Consider the following 16236-nt stretch of genomic DNA (forward strand, 5'->3'; position numbering starts at 1 on the left):
TCTCTTGAACCGTCATTTGCTGTATGTCAGTCAGAGGAGACTTCTAGAGATCACACGTGCTACAGGAGAAATGAAGCAGTGATGTGGGGGCAGAAGACCCCTCAAATACCTCCCAGCACGACTGCTGCTGTGTCGAGGGGGCGGGCCCCCAGTCTGGGGCGGGGCCAAGGACCTTCTCTAGAAGAGAGCTCAGCAATTGCAATGTACTCAATTTTGAGATGTATCAAATGCAAATGAATGAAGCAGGCACAGTGAGGGAAAAGTGTATTTCACAGTCATTATAAAAGTACATATACTCAATAATGGTAACATAAATACAGTCCTTACTTGTGACCAAATCGTACAATTAAAGTGGACTTTTCCTCCTGGACTTCACACGGTGACAGTTCAGTCATTTCCGTCAGTAACAGCAAGCTGACTGAGGTCATGGGCGCAGACTAATGAGAGACAGTCATGGGTCAAACAGACGACATACTTTGTACTTACCAAAGGGATAGTCAAGTTTCCCATATAAATATAATAAAATAATAAAGAATTTAACATTTCCTCTTTCATTCGGTTTCATCGATTTGTCAGGTGCTCACATACAAAAAATACAGTTGACCCCTCCCCCCCTTCCTCATTCTCACCTCTCATTGGGTCTGGAATAAACCTGAGTTCACAGTTCAAGCTACCAATGGGGACATGGTCCATGAATCAAGCGACAGTCTGCAGCTGTCCCTGAATTGAGGAGCAGAAAGCATGTCCCGATGAGCTCAACAACGATATGGATAAACACTCACGTCCTCAAGGAAAGTACAATACATGGAAGAGACACAAAAGGGACAGAGGCTCACAAGGCACAGGGGCACAGCCCGCGAATCGGCAGAGCGCGACGCTTGCAGCCAGCAGCCATGTTCAAGAAGGGTCCCTTCGCTGATCAAAAACCCAACACGCGTCGTGTCAAGCAGAGAGAGGTCTCTTTCAGATGCTTTTCTTCCCTCTGCTTCAAAAGCTCCGTTTTCAATGGAAAGTTCTGGAACGCAGTCTGGAGCCGTACAAAGGAGTAACGCCAACAGCCAGGAACCTGACCCCTTCCTAAGGAGCCCTGGAGCCGGGATGACCCCAGTGAGGTGGAGACACAGCAGCTGCAGGTCTCACAAAGTGAGCCGAGCCCAGGCTTCTCAGCGGTTTCCAGGGCCGGCCAACTATCCACTCTTTTCCTTGCTCAGCCAGACGCATGAGGGGCAGGAGGTCACCGCTGCCAAAGGAGAAGAGATGAAGGAGCAGCCCAGGGCTCCCTGGTGTGGGCTGGCTGCCAGGGGAAACAAAGGCAGGCTGTGTAGTTCTCAAGGGCCGCAGCCTGTTTCCAAATCAGCGGCAAGCCCTGGGGGGACCACGGTGGCGGGTCTGCTCACGCCTGGGCCAGTCACCAGCTGGACACCCCAAGCCACTGCGTAACCTGTCTCCTCAGCTCCCCGCTATCCAGGCTGGGCCGGATTCCTCCTTCTCCAGTTTCGCTCATGACTGAGTGGTCGCCACCAAGTGCCAGGGGCCGGGGGCCGGGAGAGGAGACAGGCCCCGGCGGGCTCTGGCTGCACACGGTCAGAGAACACTGGGATCCACAGAATGTGCACACGGGGATGGCGTGGACACAGAACCGGAGACGCATCTTTGGTTCGATCCTTGGCGAAAGGTGTGAAAACGGGACGTGGACTCCAGGCGAGTTTGAGGAATGCTGCTTTCCCCCGAGGGACACGGTACTGCGTTTCTGAACATGATCTTCACCGGACAAGCCTGCTTGTGGTGCGCGGCGACTAGCTCAGCTCTACGCCACCCTTGTTTCCTTGGCAGGTTGAAAACTGTTCTGCACGGAACTAATGGTGCCTTCCAAATGCGTCCAAATTCAACCTTGACGTTTTCTCTTTCTAAAGAACTGACTGTAGCCACAGCCTATGCCTCCCAGGAGGCTCGGGCTGTGCTGATGTGACGGGAAAGACACAGGCCCAGCTGCGATCAAGCCCTCCTGCAGGCCACGGGAGGCCACCAGCTGCTGAAAAAAAAAATCACGTGGGAGGGCTTTTATGCCCGCCACGCTTATCCACGCACGAAAACATGAATTTGGTAGAATCGCGTCTCATCTCCATCCGGGTTGTTTTTTAGTTATGTTACTTCAGTTTGACATCCCATAAAGAAAAACCATCTTTGGAAAAGAGAATTGAATCGTTAGCAAGTTTCAACCAAAAGAGAAGATGGTAGAGGCGTGTCCCCTCTGGCCCTTTCCTTTCACTGGGAGCCCCACCGTCTGGATTAGTCTCTGCCTGGCCGCCCCTTTCCACTCAGAGGGGGTGGTGCTGCTGGCAGAGGCCGCTGTCGGTCTTCCCCAGAGGTGCCGGAGGCCTGGCAGCGAGTCTCCTGGCCCCTACGGTCTGCAGGGACTCACCTCTGCAAGAGGAAAGGGAGCAGTGGCCTGGACGAGACACTCTGTGATGCCGCCTTGGGTCCCTAGGTGACTGTCTGACTGCTGAGGAGATCACGAAGTGAGGAAAGATCTCGCAAGAGTCTGTGATCCAAGGAGCCCAGTGGCCGACCTGGGTGTTTCCCCCAGCAGCCCATCAGAGGGTCGGTGGGTGGGCGGGAGGAAGACATGGATGGTTGAAACTGCCCCTGTAATCACCCCTCCTCGTAGATCCCAGCGTCTCCTGGGGTCCTATGCAAGCCTGGGGTACACAGGCTTTGGGTCCGTGGGTTTTAGTGGTTCACTGTGGGGACATTCCGTGGCGGGAGGAGGTGAGACCCTGAAGGAGGCTCCTATGAGGCCTTTCTATCTGAGGGTGTGCAGAGCTCTGTTCCATTGCCATCCTTAAGAAATACCCAGAATCCCGCCACTGGGATACCCAGGTTAGCACTGGCCTTTGACCCCATCAGGCATGTCGAAGGAGAGGCTCACGGGGGCCAGGGGCTGCAGGGGGGGCATGCTGGCCTCTAGGGGCCGCTCTGCGGGGGTCTGCAGGCTCTGCTGTCGCTTCCTCAACATCTGTCCGATGCCCATCATGGGGAACCTGCCGCGGCTCTTCACGCAATTCGGGCTCCCCAGGGGCTGCGTGGTGCCATTACTGGGGGCTGGAGGTGGGGAGCACATGCCCTCCTCCTTCGGGGGGCTGCTCTTCTCTTCGTGAGCAAAGGAGACCAGAGTGGGATGCAAAGGAGTTTGCAGAGGGGACAGGCTTCCAGGCAGCAGGGCCGGGGAGAGCGTCCGCTCACCGGGATTCCCGCGGGCCAAGCCCCCAGGTGAGCCTAGAATCCGATAGTGATGAGACGGGGACAGTGGGTCGGAGGGGTCCTCGCGGTCCACGGACTCGAAGGAGCGCACCATGTCCAGCACCAGGGGGTCTTCCTTGGGGGGGATGCCAGGGCCCCCAGGGCCCTGCTGAGGGAGTTCTGGCTTCTTGACGATCCTGGGGGTCCTGGGGGGTGGGACGGGGAAGAACTCCATGGAAGAGGAAGCCACACAGTTGGAGTCTGAGGTTTTGCGGAAGATGCTGCGGCAGCCGAAGGCATCTGCACGGGAGAAAGCAGAGGAGACCATGAGCACAGCGGTGACAGGAGACCATGAACACGGCGGTGACAGCAGCCCCCTCTTCATCAAGACAGGCCATTCCGGGGGGAGACCAGGAGGAGCCCAGAAGCAAAGGGCCCCCGCGTCTGGCGCCCCCCACAGGGGACCAGATGCTCTTTCTAGAACGGAGGGAACAGAAGGCCAGACACAGGAGGCCTCCTGAGTTCTGAGGTGCCCACGGCCCCACCTTAGCATCTGCTCTCCTTTTGGTTGCTTAACGTGCTGGATCCCACCCATGAGTCTTTGCCTCAAAAAGGTAGCCCTTCAAACTGCTAGGGGCACACCCAGCCCAGCGTGCTGAGGACCCGTGAACTTGGTCCTCAGATAACCAGCCCTGGAAGGAGGGTTTCCCTCATGCCTCATTTTTTTTTGTAGTAAAAAAACAAAAACCATATATATATATATATATGACATACATTTATCATCTTAACCATTTTTGAGTGTGCAGTTCAGGAGTGTTAAGTATGTTCAAACTGTTGCGAAACAAAACCCTTCATGTTAGAAATCTAAAACGCAGGACCCATGTGACAATATCACCTGCTCGGGGCCCCTGGCAGCCTCCATCAGTCTCTGTCTATAAATCTGATTTTGGCAGGTGCTCCGTAAATGTGGACACTACGGTATCTGTCCTTCTGTGACTGGCCCGTTTCCCTCAGCAGAATGTTCTTCTGGCTCTTCCGTGTAATACCAAGTGTCCGAATCCCCTTCCTTTACAAGGTTCCCTCCTGACTCCTGATCTTTCTGGGGCCTCATCCAGTTACGACAGGGGTGAAAACAGTCCTCAGCTATATCTTGAAGGCCAGTGAGCCAACCCCACCCCCTGGCTTCCATCTCAAGTTGGCACAGACCGGATTCCGGGGTTGTAGACTGTGCCAGAAGAGAGGGGGGAAACCCCACAGATCTGAAGCCACAGGAAAGAAAGCCAAGTTCCTGCGGAACAAGTTCTGTCTTAGCGTGGCTTTTCTACCATTGTGTTTTCTAGGCCCCTGTCGGGGCTCAGCTGCAGGACTAAGCAGAGAGATTCAGGAGCAGCCGAGGGCTTAGGGCATCATCTTCGCCTCACACAAATAAACACACAGATCCCGAAATCTCCTTGGGCCACCACAGATGCCTGAGACCCACCAGCAGAGAAGCAAAATTTCATCAGCGGCTGACGGCGGATGCATCCAGGGTGTCAAGCCGGCACCGCAGCGTCTCATCCCCTCCCCTCCCTGCGATGCCCGTGTCCTCCTCATTTGTGGCCCAAGGTCCCCCTCTGCCCAGTGCTGCATCCTTCCCTTCCCGGGAGGTGTAGGTCCTGAGAGGGCACCTCCCACACTGGCCCTGCTCTTCTCCATCTGGAGTCAGCCCCCCAGGGCCCTGGCCCGCGTGCTGCGTCACCCTGGCCGGAAAGGACCTGTCACCAGCCCCACCCTGCAAGCACACCGGCTGGCTCCTCATCACCCATCCCTAGCAGGACGCAGCAGCCTCCAGGTGGGAGAGAAAGCTCTAGAGCCAGGCGGCCAGGTTGGAAATGTGGACTCTGCCACTTACCGGCCCTCTGACTTCGGCCAATTCTCTGCCTGTTTCCTCTGCCTTTAGAAACGGAGGTGAGAAGAATCCCACCGGGGTGAGTTGGGAGCCTGCCCCCCAGTGAGCGCTCAGGGTTAGCAATCACGTAGGCTGTCCGAGCTTCGAAGCTAATACGCTCTCCCATCCGAGGGTGAAGGAAAAACTCAAAGGAACAAATGACACTTGGTCCGGGAAACTACCAGGAATGGAATCCATGTCTGGGGTGGCAAAGTTATCCAACGTATCAGCACTGACCTCGACTTCTTTGGGGCCTTCCAGGGGATGTCTCTGACAAGGGCCCGAGTTTGCTGCTGCTCACAGAGCCAGACAGGAGAATCGCTCAGGGGGGACGAGCAGAGTTCCTCCTGAGAGACCGCCTGCCTTTCCGAAACATCAGGAAGGAGGCGGAATCAAACGGGATGCTCCTCTCTGGCTGAGAACCACGTCGCTCTTAGGGTAACACCTGCTGCTCCGTGCTGTTTGAATCTCCCCAACACTCTCCTGCTTCCCTTGCTTCCTCTCCACACCCCTCAGTGCTGTCCTCCCAGGAGGGGGATTTCCTTTCGCCAGTAAGAGAACCAATTGAGATTCTCTGAGGGTCACAAGGAACTTAGCTGACAAGCCACAGAGCTGGCTCTGAGCCCCCCCTCCCCCACCACAGAGCCCAGACTCCATCAACCAGACCTCAGTGTCCCTAGGGGTTCACTGCTCTGTGCAGGCTCTCACCATGCCATGCCGCGGATGCCCAATTTCTGTTTCTGCAACCTTGATCACCTGTCCCTTGTTCCATAATACCGTGCACCCCGAAATCTACTCCTGAAATACTCTGTACCCTGATCTCTGCTCCCACAGTGCAGTGCCCTCCACCTCTGCTTTCTCGAACCCTGCCTGCACAGGGCAGGGGGCAATACCACATAGTCTGGACCTTGACCTTGTCTTGGGTTGTCTTGGGTGCGCCTGCTGCTCTCCCAGGGCGCAGGAATCGCCTATGTCCCAGGGGTCTGCACAACCCCCCAGGGAGGGGGACACGGTGGCCGTCCAGCTCAACACAAGTGGTCTAGATGTACCGGAGCTGACTCACCTTTGTCAGGGAAGCCGGACTTGGGGGCCTTCCGGTCCTTCAGCAGGGCTTTGGTGTTCTGAATGTGCGTGATGAGCGAGGCCGAGGGCTGCTTGTGTGAAGGCAGGTTCCTGTCCGGCTTCTTGGAAAACGGCCGATGAAGAAAATCTGCTCGCTTTTCTTGTTCTTTGGGTTTTTCATCCTTCAAGTCAGAAGTAGACATATGTACTCAGATGCACACAGACACATACACACACACAGACATACACAACGTGACTCCCCTTCACAGAGTCATCCAAGTGGACTTGAGAAACCCCAGCCTCTCAAACTCTGTCCCCACCTGCGTGTTGAACGACAGAAAGGCCGAGGCCCAGCAGGTGCCCCGGGGAACCCGCCTCCCTCCCCCGGGGCCACAAGCAGGCTTGCATCATCCGCAGCTCCCTGCGAAGCCCTGTTTCATTCTGGCAACAGCAACGTCATCCCTGGAAGGTCAGTTGTTCCAGAACAAGATGAAGGAACCAAGGCAAAGCGCCTGAGGACTTCCGGAAGCCTGTGGTCTTACTCGGAACAAGGTTCTAGGATTCTGCCCACAGCAGTGGTTTTGCAAAGGTGACTTCGCAAGTGAAACAGAACCATTTCTATCTTAATGTTTACTCATGGGTGTTCAGTCACGCCAAGGAGGTGGACAGCAAACCCGGGGCCATCCTGGGTGAGTTTCTGACCCTTTACCACCCTTGGTCACACAAGCCCTTGCTGTGTGATTAAAACTGTCACCATTCAACCGTTTTTGCTATAAGTCTTGCCTTTACTGAATTCTATTATAATCCCTCTGACAGGAGTGAATTTTACTATTTAACGTATCTTCGACCCCACAGCCTCTGGCATAAAGCCAGGCACATAGAGAAGACTTAATAAATAGTCATTGAAATGTTAAAAAAAAAAAAAAAGCCAGTGTTACCTGACCTGAATTAAAATTGAGTTCCAGCTTCTCGGAAGGGGAAAACCACAGAGAAGTTTCTTCCCTAGCCCTAAAGACTATTTGATGTTCACTGTTAAACAGATTCAACCGCATCCCTGACCTCACCACTGGGTTGCACAGTTTTTTGCCTTAACCAAGAAGAGCATTTGCAATTCAAGAGAGCTTCTCCTTTCCTTGTGGATGTTGTTGAAAAGCTTCTCTCCCTGGGCTCACACAGCCCTTTTCCAGTGAGGACTTTCAAAGCCTGAACAAGGGCGGCTCCGTCAGTTAAGCTGCCGGCATCGGCTCAGGTCATGATACAGCAGTGCGTGAGCTTGAGCCCCGCATCGGGCTCTGTGCTGACAGCTCAGAGCCTGGAGCCTGCTTCGGATTCTGTGTCTCCCTCTCTCTCTGCCCCTCCCCTGTTCACACTCTCTCTCAAAAATAAACATTTAAAAAAAAGCCTGTACGGATTGGGGTTCATGATGCCCAGGGGGCGGGTGGGAGAAAATGGCAGGGGAGGAATGGGAAGTGGAGGTGTCACGCCTCTCCTGAGGGTCACCGTGAGGGTCCCAGCGCCCGGGCTGCCGGGGCCGTGGCTGTGCCCAGTGGAGGGCTGAGGAGGGAAGAGAGGAGGGGTGAAGCATCACAGACACCCTCCCCAGCATCCGAAGAACCACCGCTAGCCTTTTACGGGACGTCAAGTACAAGGTGCTGCACGGAGAGCAGGACCCGCGATGAAGCACAGCTGTCACCCCCTGTCATGGACCAGGGGACAGCCAGAAGCGGCTGAATAATGCATCCGGGAGCGGAGTGAAAACTCACGCCCTCTGGAAGCCTGGGGCAGGGCGAGTTCGGGGCAGAGAGAAAGGCAGACACGCGGGCTGGCGGGCTGGCGAGGGACAGGGACCAGGTCGTACACAGTCCCAGAGCTCCACTGGGCATCCGGGATTCTTGGGAGGAGGCTGGAGCCCCAAGCATTATGCAAGATGCTAATGGGAAAGGTCACCTGCTCTAGCCCATCTGGGTCACCCCTTCCCTCTCCTTCCTGTGAGCAGCCAACAGCCCCCTTCTCTAAGGCAAAGGGGAACGAGCTGTCACACTCCCCCTGGGCCCCAAGCATCGAGGGGGACATGACAGGTCTGTCCCGAAAAGTCTGGCAAAATTTCCTCCTCTTGTGCTGTTCTTCCTACCTCTGTTCTAATGAGAAAAATCACCAGTTTCACGCGTTTACACTTTAAACAGTAAAAAAGAAACTAAACGGGCGTCTCTGAAACCACGTAAAACAGGATTTGGAAGAAAAGACAAAATTGCAGATTCCCACCTGCTACCCTTTTCAGGATTGTTTTCTAGAACAATGAGTATAGGGGTGCCTGGGTGGCTGAGTCAGCTGAGTGTCCCACTTCGGCTCAGGTCATGATCTTGCAGTTCATGAGTTCAAGGCCTGCATCGGGCTCTGTGCTGACAGCTCGAGGAGCCTGCAGCCTGGAGCCTGCTTCCGATTCTATGATTCTCTCTCTGTCCCTCCCCCCACTCACACTCCATCTCTCTCTCTCAAATAAATATTCAAAAAAGAAAAAGAATGATGACCACAGCTTCCTTCGGGCTGCTCTGCGATCCGTACACTTCAGAGGAAGCTGCTTGGCCTTGGACTTCGTGGCTACATCTCGGCTCCTGCCCAACTCTCCTTGGGTTCTCAAAAGCCAAAGGACCAAGATGCAAAGTCTCTGGGGGACCAGCATCACCATGCAGCTAAAGTTCATTAGCACTGAGAGGGGTACAGGGCATGAATTCTCTGTAGAAAGAGCTCAAGATTGGGTCTAGAAATCTCTCCGGAAACTGACAAAAGTATAGTACCAAACAGAAAGCCCGCTGAGGGGGCGGAGGGATGGGGAAATGACCTCAGCAGCCCTGCTGGAGCCACCCTGTTGAACCTCATTCCACGACCTTGCACCCGGGTGTTCTCCCCAAAAGCTCCCAGAACACCCTTCTCCAGCCCCAAAGCACGGGTGGCTTCATAGTGACCGGTTTCTTAGGGGGATGCCACGAATCCGCCACCCAAGAGATCCCTGTCGGGGACACTCGGCTGGGTCAGTCCGTGTGGACGGGTCACCAGCCCACGCCAGACAGGTGTTTGTACAACCAGCCAATCTCGGCGCCCTCCAGGCACAGGTGACCAATGCAACCCATCATCATCCGATTATACCTTTTTATTTGCATGCCCTATTTTCTCCACAAGAGATCTTCCAGGCCCCAGGATGCTAAACCGCCTTATGTAACAGAAACAGGTCTTCAGAGAGACTCCTATGTCCCCCCTTCGACCTCCCTACACCCACTCCTGCGCTGCCCTCCCAGCAATCCAGATGCCTGCACAGCCTCTTGGGCTTTCTTCCGATTCTCCCATGCTCCCCACCCCGACCCCGCCTCCCAAACTCCCTAAGGCAGATCAGAGAGGGGGCCGCATGAGGCACCCCCCGGAAGCCAGCCCCACACAAAACAGCTTCCGAGTCTCTTTAAACCACCTTCTACCCACTGCACCTGTGCATGGCCTTTTACCAAAAACTGGATACTTTGAAAATACGGTCTCAGGGCACCCAGGTGGCTCAACCGGTTAAGCCTCCAACTTTGGCTCAGGTCATGATCTCTCAGTTTGTGAGTTTGGGCTCCGCGTGGGGCTCTGTGCTGACAGCTCAGAGCCTGGGGTGTGCCTCGGATTCTGGGTCTCCCTCTCTCTCTGCCCCTCCCCTGCTCGTACTCTGTCTCTGTCTCTCTCAAAAATAAACATTAAAAAAAAAGTGGCCTCACGAAGGACTGTCCCTTGAAGACTTACAGTGTCACAACTGTTTGAGAGAAGACAGGAAGAAGCCAAGCAGTGGTGATGCACGGGCTTCTGGAGGGAGATGTCTGCAGGCCCATGGCCTCTGACATCTAAGCTCCAGGGCTGGTCCCTTTGGGCTCGTCCCTGTGACTCCAGCCTCCTGCATTCCAAAGGGCGAGAGCCCTCCCCCTGCCTCCCCGGCTCTGCTCCCGTGGGTGCAGCAGGGCGCCCATCGGCAGCTCGCTGACCCTCAAGGGCATTGCTTCCCCGTCTGCAACCAAAAGCCTGCTCTTCAAGCATAACCATGAACCTCACATCTCTTCTGTGTCACGGTCTGAAAGGCAAACGCAGCTGTTTAATGGGGACAGAGACAGCCACACCTCCGCACCAGCCCAGGCTGCGGGAGGGGCTGCTGCCCAGGGAAGCTGCCGTGGCTCACGCAGCGGAAACTGACCACAGAGCATGAAGCCGCAGCCACAAGCCTGGGGTCGGCGCGTGAGCTGAAGCTGTTTTCTTTGAGTAACTATCAAGTCCAGCTCAGCACGGCCTCTTGGGAGCCAGCCATCCCCTGGAGGATGTACTAACCTCATCTGACCGTTTGGAGCGTCAGACCCAGGTGTGGGTCATGAACACCCGCGGCGGCCCAGGTGCCCAGATTTCTCTTGCTGGCTGCTTTGGAAAAGCCAGAGACCAGATTTTGCCATAGGAAAAACACAATGCAGCTAAGAAAAAGAGGACTTGGTTCATAAATAAGGCCACGGAGCTGGGAAGCTCTGGACTGTTGCCAACCTCACTTCTTGTAGAGGTAGAAACACGGACGCATAGCTGAGTGTGTAGTCACAGCGACGCAATAAAAAATGATTAACTAAATACAGAAGGCACCAGTCTGATCTGAAGGGATTCTGATAAACCCACACACAATCAGATTCTGCGTTTTAATTTAGGACAAGGATGGGGAATGTAGAATCCAGAGTCCACTGACCCTCAGGGTCACATGTGATGGTTAATTTCAAGTGCCAACATGGGATTGAATCAGTAGGCTTTGAGTAAACCAGATGACCCCCCACAATGTTGGTGGGCCTTGTGTAATCAGGTGAAGGCCATAAGAGAAAAAGTCTGAGGTGTCCTGAGGAAGAAGGAATTCTGCTTTCCGGAGGCCCTGGAATTTGAGCTGAAACATACCTGGGTATCCAAGCATCATACACACACACACACACACACACACACACACACACACACACACACACACAAACACTGTTGGGTCTCTCTAAAGGACTCAGACTAATCCATCATAAACCCCAAGTTCTTACCTGCACAGCATGGAATTCAAGGTCTCTTGTCCAGGTGTCCAAGGAGGCCTGTGAAAAGCAACATTTTCAACAATTTGAGAAGCTGTACCTGCTGTTTATTCCCTGACCTCTCTCCCCTACCACTTGCAGCTCTGGGTTTGAGAATTACCATTTCGGTGTTTAGAGACCAGAAACCAGACTCCTAAACCATCACTCAAGCCAGCAGCAAATGTCCTAATTTATGCATTGCATAGATTTTCTGGGTGAGTTTTTTATTAAAGTCTAAGGCACAGTAAGGGAGGAGTCTCCATGGAGTGAGCCGCTTGATCAATGCATCCTCTCCAAGAGCAAAGCCGTGCCTGAGTGCTGCACCCTGACCAAGATGCAGAACCCAACCGGCCCCGCCAGAACCCTTCCCAGTCCCCACAGGGAACTTAGTAGCCTTCTCATTTCCAACAGCACTGATTGTCTAATCTGATTTCAAACTATTTCTACCCGTTGCATAGATGTGAAATAAGACACAAAGAGAACATTTTAGTATTTTACCTTCTAGCTTACTGGCCCTCTTATGGATGGGATTGTTTCCCCACCCCCCGCCCCAAACTGGTACGTCGGGACTCCTAACCAGGAGCTCAGAATGTGAGCTTCTTTGAAGATGGGGTCAGGACAGGTCTATCGTGTCCCTTTTGATGGTTTGGGGGAGAGAAGGTGGAAAGCTCCTTCTCTTTGCCTTTGGGGAGGGGGCCTGTTGGTATTGCCTTTAGAGGTAACCCAGCCCCAGTGCAGCAGGTCTGGGGTTCTCCTAAAAGGGGAAACTGGGCACAGAGGCGCACACACAGACAAGGCCACGGGAAGATACAGGCAGAGGTCAAGTGTACTTCTTTCTATCAGCGGAGGAGCGAAGCCCAAAGATGTCAGCAATGAGCAGTACCCAGGGGGCAGGGCACAGGTTGGGGACAGCTTCTCTTCCTCAGTCCATGGAGGGAACCAACCTTGATCTTGGACATCCGGCCTCCAGAACTGAGAGTCCATGAAATCACTGCTGTTTAGGCTCCCCCACCCCCAAACCCCCGTGGGTGGCACCTTGTTCCAGCGTCTGGCACCCCGACGCGGTCCCTCCAGCACTTTCTGCGCGGCTGTCTTCCGAGCCGCGTCGCCCTGCGCTACGCAGAAGCCCTCCCTGCTCTATTTTCCACCGCTCTACAAATTAACTTTTGTTTTTTGAGAGATTTTAACAAAAATGGCCTCTGGCTCTAGGTGGCTTTAAGAAGCCAGTTTAAAAATGATGACTGCCCCCCTCCATCTTCGCAGTCCTCAAGGGCCTCCTTTTTTTAGGAGTCGTCATCCCTGGGGCCGTGCTGGAGGTGCTCTTGGACGAGACACGTGTCCCACTTTTACAGACAAACCTGCCACCTTTTACAAGCAGAGGAGGTAGAGAACGGGGTAAAGTTGTACAATAACGGCACTGTAATCCCGAGGGGGAGGCTTTTGCAACTTAATTTGGCTGCTTTGTCTCAGAGGAGAGAACTGGGACTCAGAACAGCGAAGAGGCCACGCTCGCTCCCAGTGCAGGGACACGGCCCCGAGCCACTCCCCTGCCAGCCTGCGACCGGCCTGAGCCCCATCCACCGCCGGAAGTTTCTCCTGGACCAGCCGACTGGAGAGAGGCCGGTGGACGCTCTGAGTGGGCTTCCCCTCGAAGAGCTGGGCCCTCCCGGATCTTCCTAACACTCTTCCGAGCTGGCCCCATTCCACTCTCTAGGTTCCAGCAGAATCTAGTCGTAGCCTGGAATTCAATTAGCACAAGTATCACTGTGCTTAGAGGAAACAAATGGATCACAGAAAATTGAAATGCTTTCCCATTAGTGTTCCTATTTAAACCCTAACCCATTAAATATTTCAACGAGTGTTTGAAACGCTCGCCGTGTGTTTTCAGGCCAAATGAGATAATCATCTGAGAAAAATAATCGGGGTGAAAGAAAAGGCCCCTTTCCCATCACCGATGCTTTCAAAACAAACAAGCGAGGGGATCAGGTTGGAAGGTTGGAGGGCAACCAAGGATGTGGGCGTCGGCGAAATGGAGCAGAGGCCGAGTAGGGCCCACAGGCGGGACCATTGGGTGCATCTGGTCGCTTTGTTACTTGAGGCCCTAAAGAGTCGAGTGCAGTCCCGGAGCCTGACCGTGAACTCTGCGTCCTCTGCACCCCAGCTGAGGGGACAGTCCTCAGAACACGTGACCATGAGCCGGCCCTCCCTGCCCGAGGGCACGGTCATCTGTAAGGATGACAGGACAGGCACACTATGCCCCAGGCCTTCCAGTGCTGCAGTCAAGCTCTGTGTCCTTCCTGGGACATCCCGCCTTCTCTCCTTGGGGATCCAATTCTACCTGAGACCCTGGTAAAGGGCCACTTGATTCTTTCCTTTGTTGATTTAGCAAATGCCAGGATGCAGAATGGCGGCGGGGGGCAGTGAGGTGGGGGGGACTCTCCAGTCTGTGCTGGAGAGATGTGATCAGATGGCAAAGGTCAGAAAATGGCAGGGGTCTGGGATGAAATGACTCCGCCTTGGAATCTGAAGACATAAGACAGCAATCAGCAAAGAGAGGTGAGGGGAACACTCTGGAAGAGAGGGCAGGGTGTGCATGGCACTGGGAGCCAAGAGAGCACAGAAGTGTGAGGGCCCGCAGGATCTAGCTCAGAGCCAGAAGCAGGGTTGCACGTGTGGGCCGGGCAACAAGGCCAGAGAGGCCAGCAGACCACAGTCTAATGTGTGACGCGGTGGCCATGTCACTGACGGTGCCTTCCAGGTTAAGGAGCCATGCCTGGCATGCAGCAGGCGCTCAGTAAACATCTGCTGATTGGAGCAGGGAAGTGACGTGGTCCCGTCTGAGTGTGGACTGCTCAGCTCTGGCTGATGGGCAGAGAAGGGGGTAGACCAGTTAGGGCTGGGGGTCACTTCCGGGCGAGGGGCAGAAGCAATGGTGGCCGAGACAGGGAGGGAGGAGAGAGAGGCTGAGGCGGCAGAGGGGATTCGAGGGGTTGAGGAGTCAAACTGGCAGAACTTGGGGCCGGCCTGGCTCTGGGGGTGAGAAAAAGTACTTCCTGAGTTCCTGCCCTGTACTGGGCGGGGCTGCGGTTTGGAGATAGACACCGGGCTCCAGGCAGGCTGGATCGGAGACACCTTCCCTCAAGCAAGAGTGAGTTTACTAAGCAATTGGCCTGAGGGCTCCGGAGCTCAGGGCAGTGCGGCCCCTACAGCACCTCCGCCCTCCTGCCCTTGGCCTGAAAGCCAACCGCGACCCGCCCCGCAAAAGCGTCTCATCCTGCTGATGCTGGAGCCTGTCTCATAGGAAGGAGCCCTCCGGGCTGGGGTCAAGGCCAAGCCCCGCCCCAGCCATCCTGGGATTTCCTCCCACGTCCCCCACCCTCCCTCCTCCCCAACCCCAGCATCCTTCAAGGGGAGGCCAACGGCCCCGGCAGGGAGGTCTACGCTCACTGTCTTCACCTCCCCTGCTCTTCCTCTTTGGAAACCCATGCCTTCTCTCTGCCTTTCCCACTTGTGCCCAGCTGGTCTCTGTAAGGCCCCAGGACAACTAAGTGCTCAGCCAATACCGCTGACAACTTTATACTTGGTCTTCCATGGTCTCCCTGGCGCCGCCACCCCCAGGGTCTCCAGCACACTCCCTGGCTGCCCCTGTCAACCTGGCTGGTTTCTTCACCATCGGTGCCTCCTCGTCTCCACCTCCTTCCGTCACGTGGTCCCCTAGGCTGTGTCTAGATGGACAGCCGCACCAATCTCCCCTGGCCTCAACGCTCAGGGGTGGCCTTCCCTGGACCCCTGTCACATTTACACATGGTGCCTGACAGGTCAGCTCTCTTGGCACCTGTGTCCCTGGGCTGGTCCGGGCCGTGTCCCACGTGCTCACTGTCACTGCCAAGGAGCCTGGTGCAGCGCTCAGTCACTAGCCACCACCTCGCTGCAGCCTTCACTCAAGAAACAGGGGGCCCCCTGGGTGGCTCAGTCAATTAGAGCATCCGACTCTTGATTTCAGCTCAGGTCATGATCTCGTGGTTCCTGAGTTCGAGCCCCACATCAGGCTCTCTGCTGACAGCATAGAGTCTGCTTGGGATTCTCTCTCTCCCTCTCTCTGCCCCTCCCCTACTTGTGCTTTCTCTCGCTCTCTCAAAATAAATAAACTTAAAAAAAAAAAAGAAAAGAAAAACCCAGGAAAACATCCCTGCTTAAGTGACAGGCCGAGCCTGTACAATCAGGATGGAAACCGAGTCAGAGAAGGGAAGAAAGAAGTGGGCAGGTCCATAGGCCTCCTGTAGGGCACCGCCACAGGCTCCCCTTTTGATTCGTCTTCAAGTGAAAACACTGCTGGGGTACAGAGCGGAGGCTCCAGAGGGGAATCAAGCGGTTCCCAGGAAAATCGCTGAGCAGACAGAGGAGTCGCATTTGACAAAGCATTGAATGAAGAGTCCTGGGAGGTGGAGGGAAAGGGGGACACACTCACCTTGGGCCCCTGGCCCTGGACCCAGATTCCCAGGCACACAGTCTCTTCCCAAGCACATATTTGGGGTCTAAATACATACCACTTGGTATATGATACTACTTTTTACTCTGAAATCAAAGGATTTTGGTATTTTCTCTCTGGTATGCACGAGCTAGCATCAAGTTGCCTTAGGATGCCTAGAAATACTTGCTTTCATCCAAAGCTTTTTCCAGTCCCTCATTTTACTGCCTCTTTCTGATGCCAAGAGCTACATTCATGTGTATTTCTAAGCATCTCGTTTTTACCTTTTGAAGAATGGACCGTGGTTTCCAACCTTCGGCCCTCAGCGGAATCGGCCAGGGAGCTTTACAAAACACTAACACCTTCCCACTGTCCCATTCCTGCCCCATGAGAGTCAGTAGAATTGGTGTGAGGTGCAGTCTGGGCATCCAGATGTTTACATGTTT

General features: G+C 54.7%; 1 protein-coding gene across 1 annotated transcript in view; it reads right to left on the reverse strand.

Annotated features, from left to right (window-relative positions):
- Nucleotides 1-247: 247 nt before the first annotated feature.
- The window catches only part of HUNK (hormonally up-regulated Neu-associated kinase), a gene marked incomplete at its 5' end in the record, with an annotated part of 111717 nt that continues 95728 nt past the window's right edge, over nt 248-16236 (reverse strand). Inside the window, 3 exons of the mRNA XM_029938667.1 lie at nt 248-3540; nt 6231-6411; nt 11296-11343. Of these exons, the coding sequence (XP_029794527.1) occupies nt 2882-3540; nt 6231-6411; nt 11296-11343 (888 nt within the window). The remainder of the gene's footprint in view (nt 3541-6230; nt 6412-11295; nt 11344-16236) is intronic.

Source organism: Suricata suricatta, chromosome 5 (genome assembly GCF_006229205.1).
Source record: "Suricata suricatta isolate VVHF042 chromosome 5, meerkat_22Aug2017_6uvM2_HiC, whole genome shotgun sequence".
Classification (NCBI taxonomy): Eukaryota; Metazoa; Chordata; class Mammalia; order Carnivora; family Herpestidae; genus Suricata; species Suricata suricatta.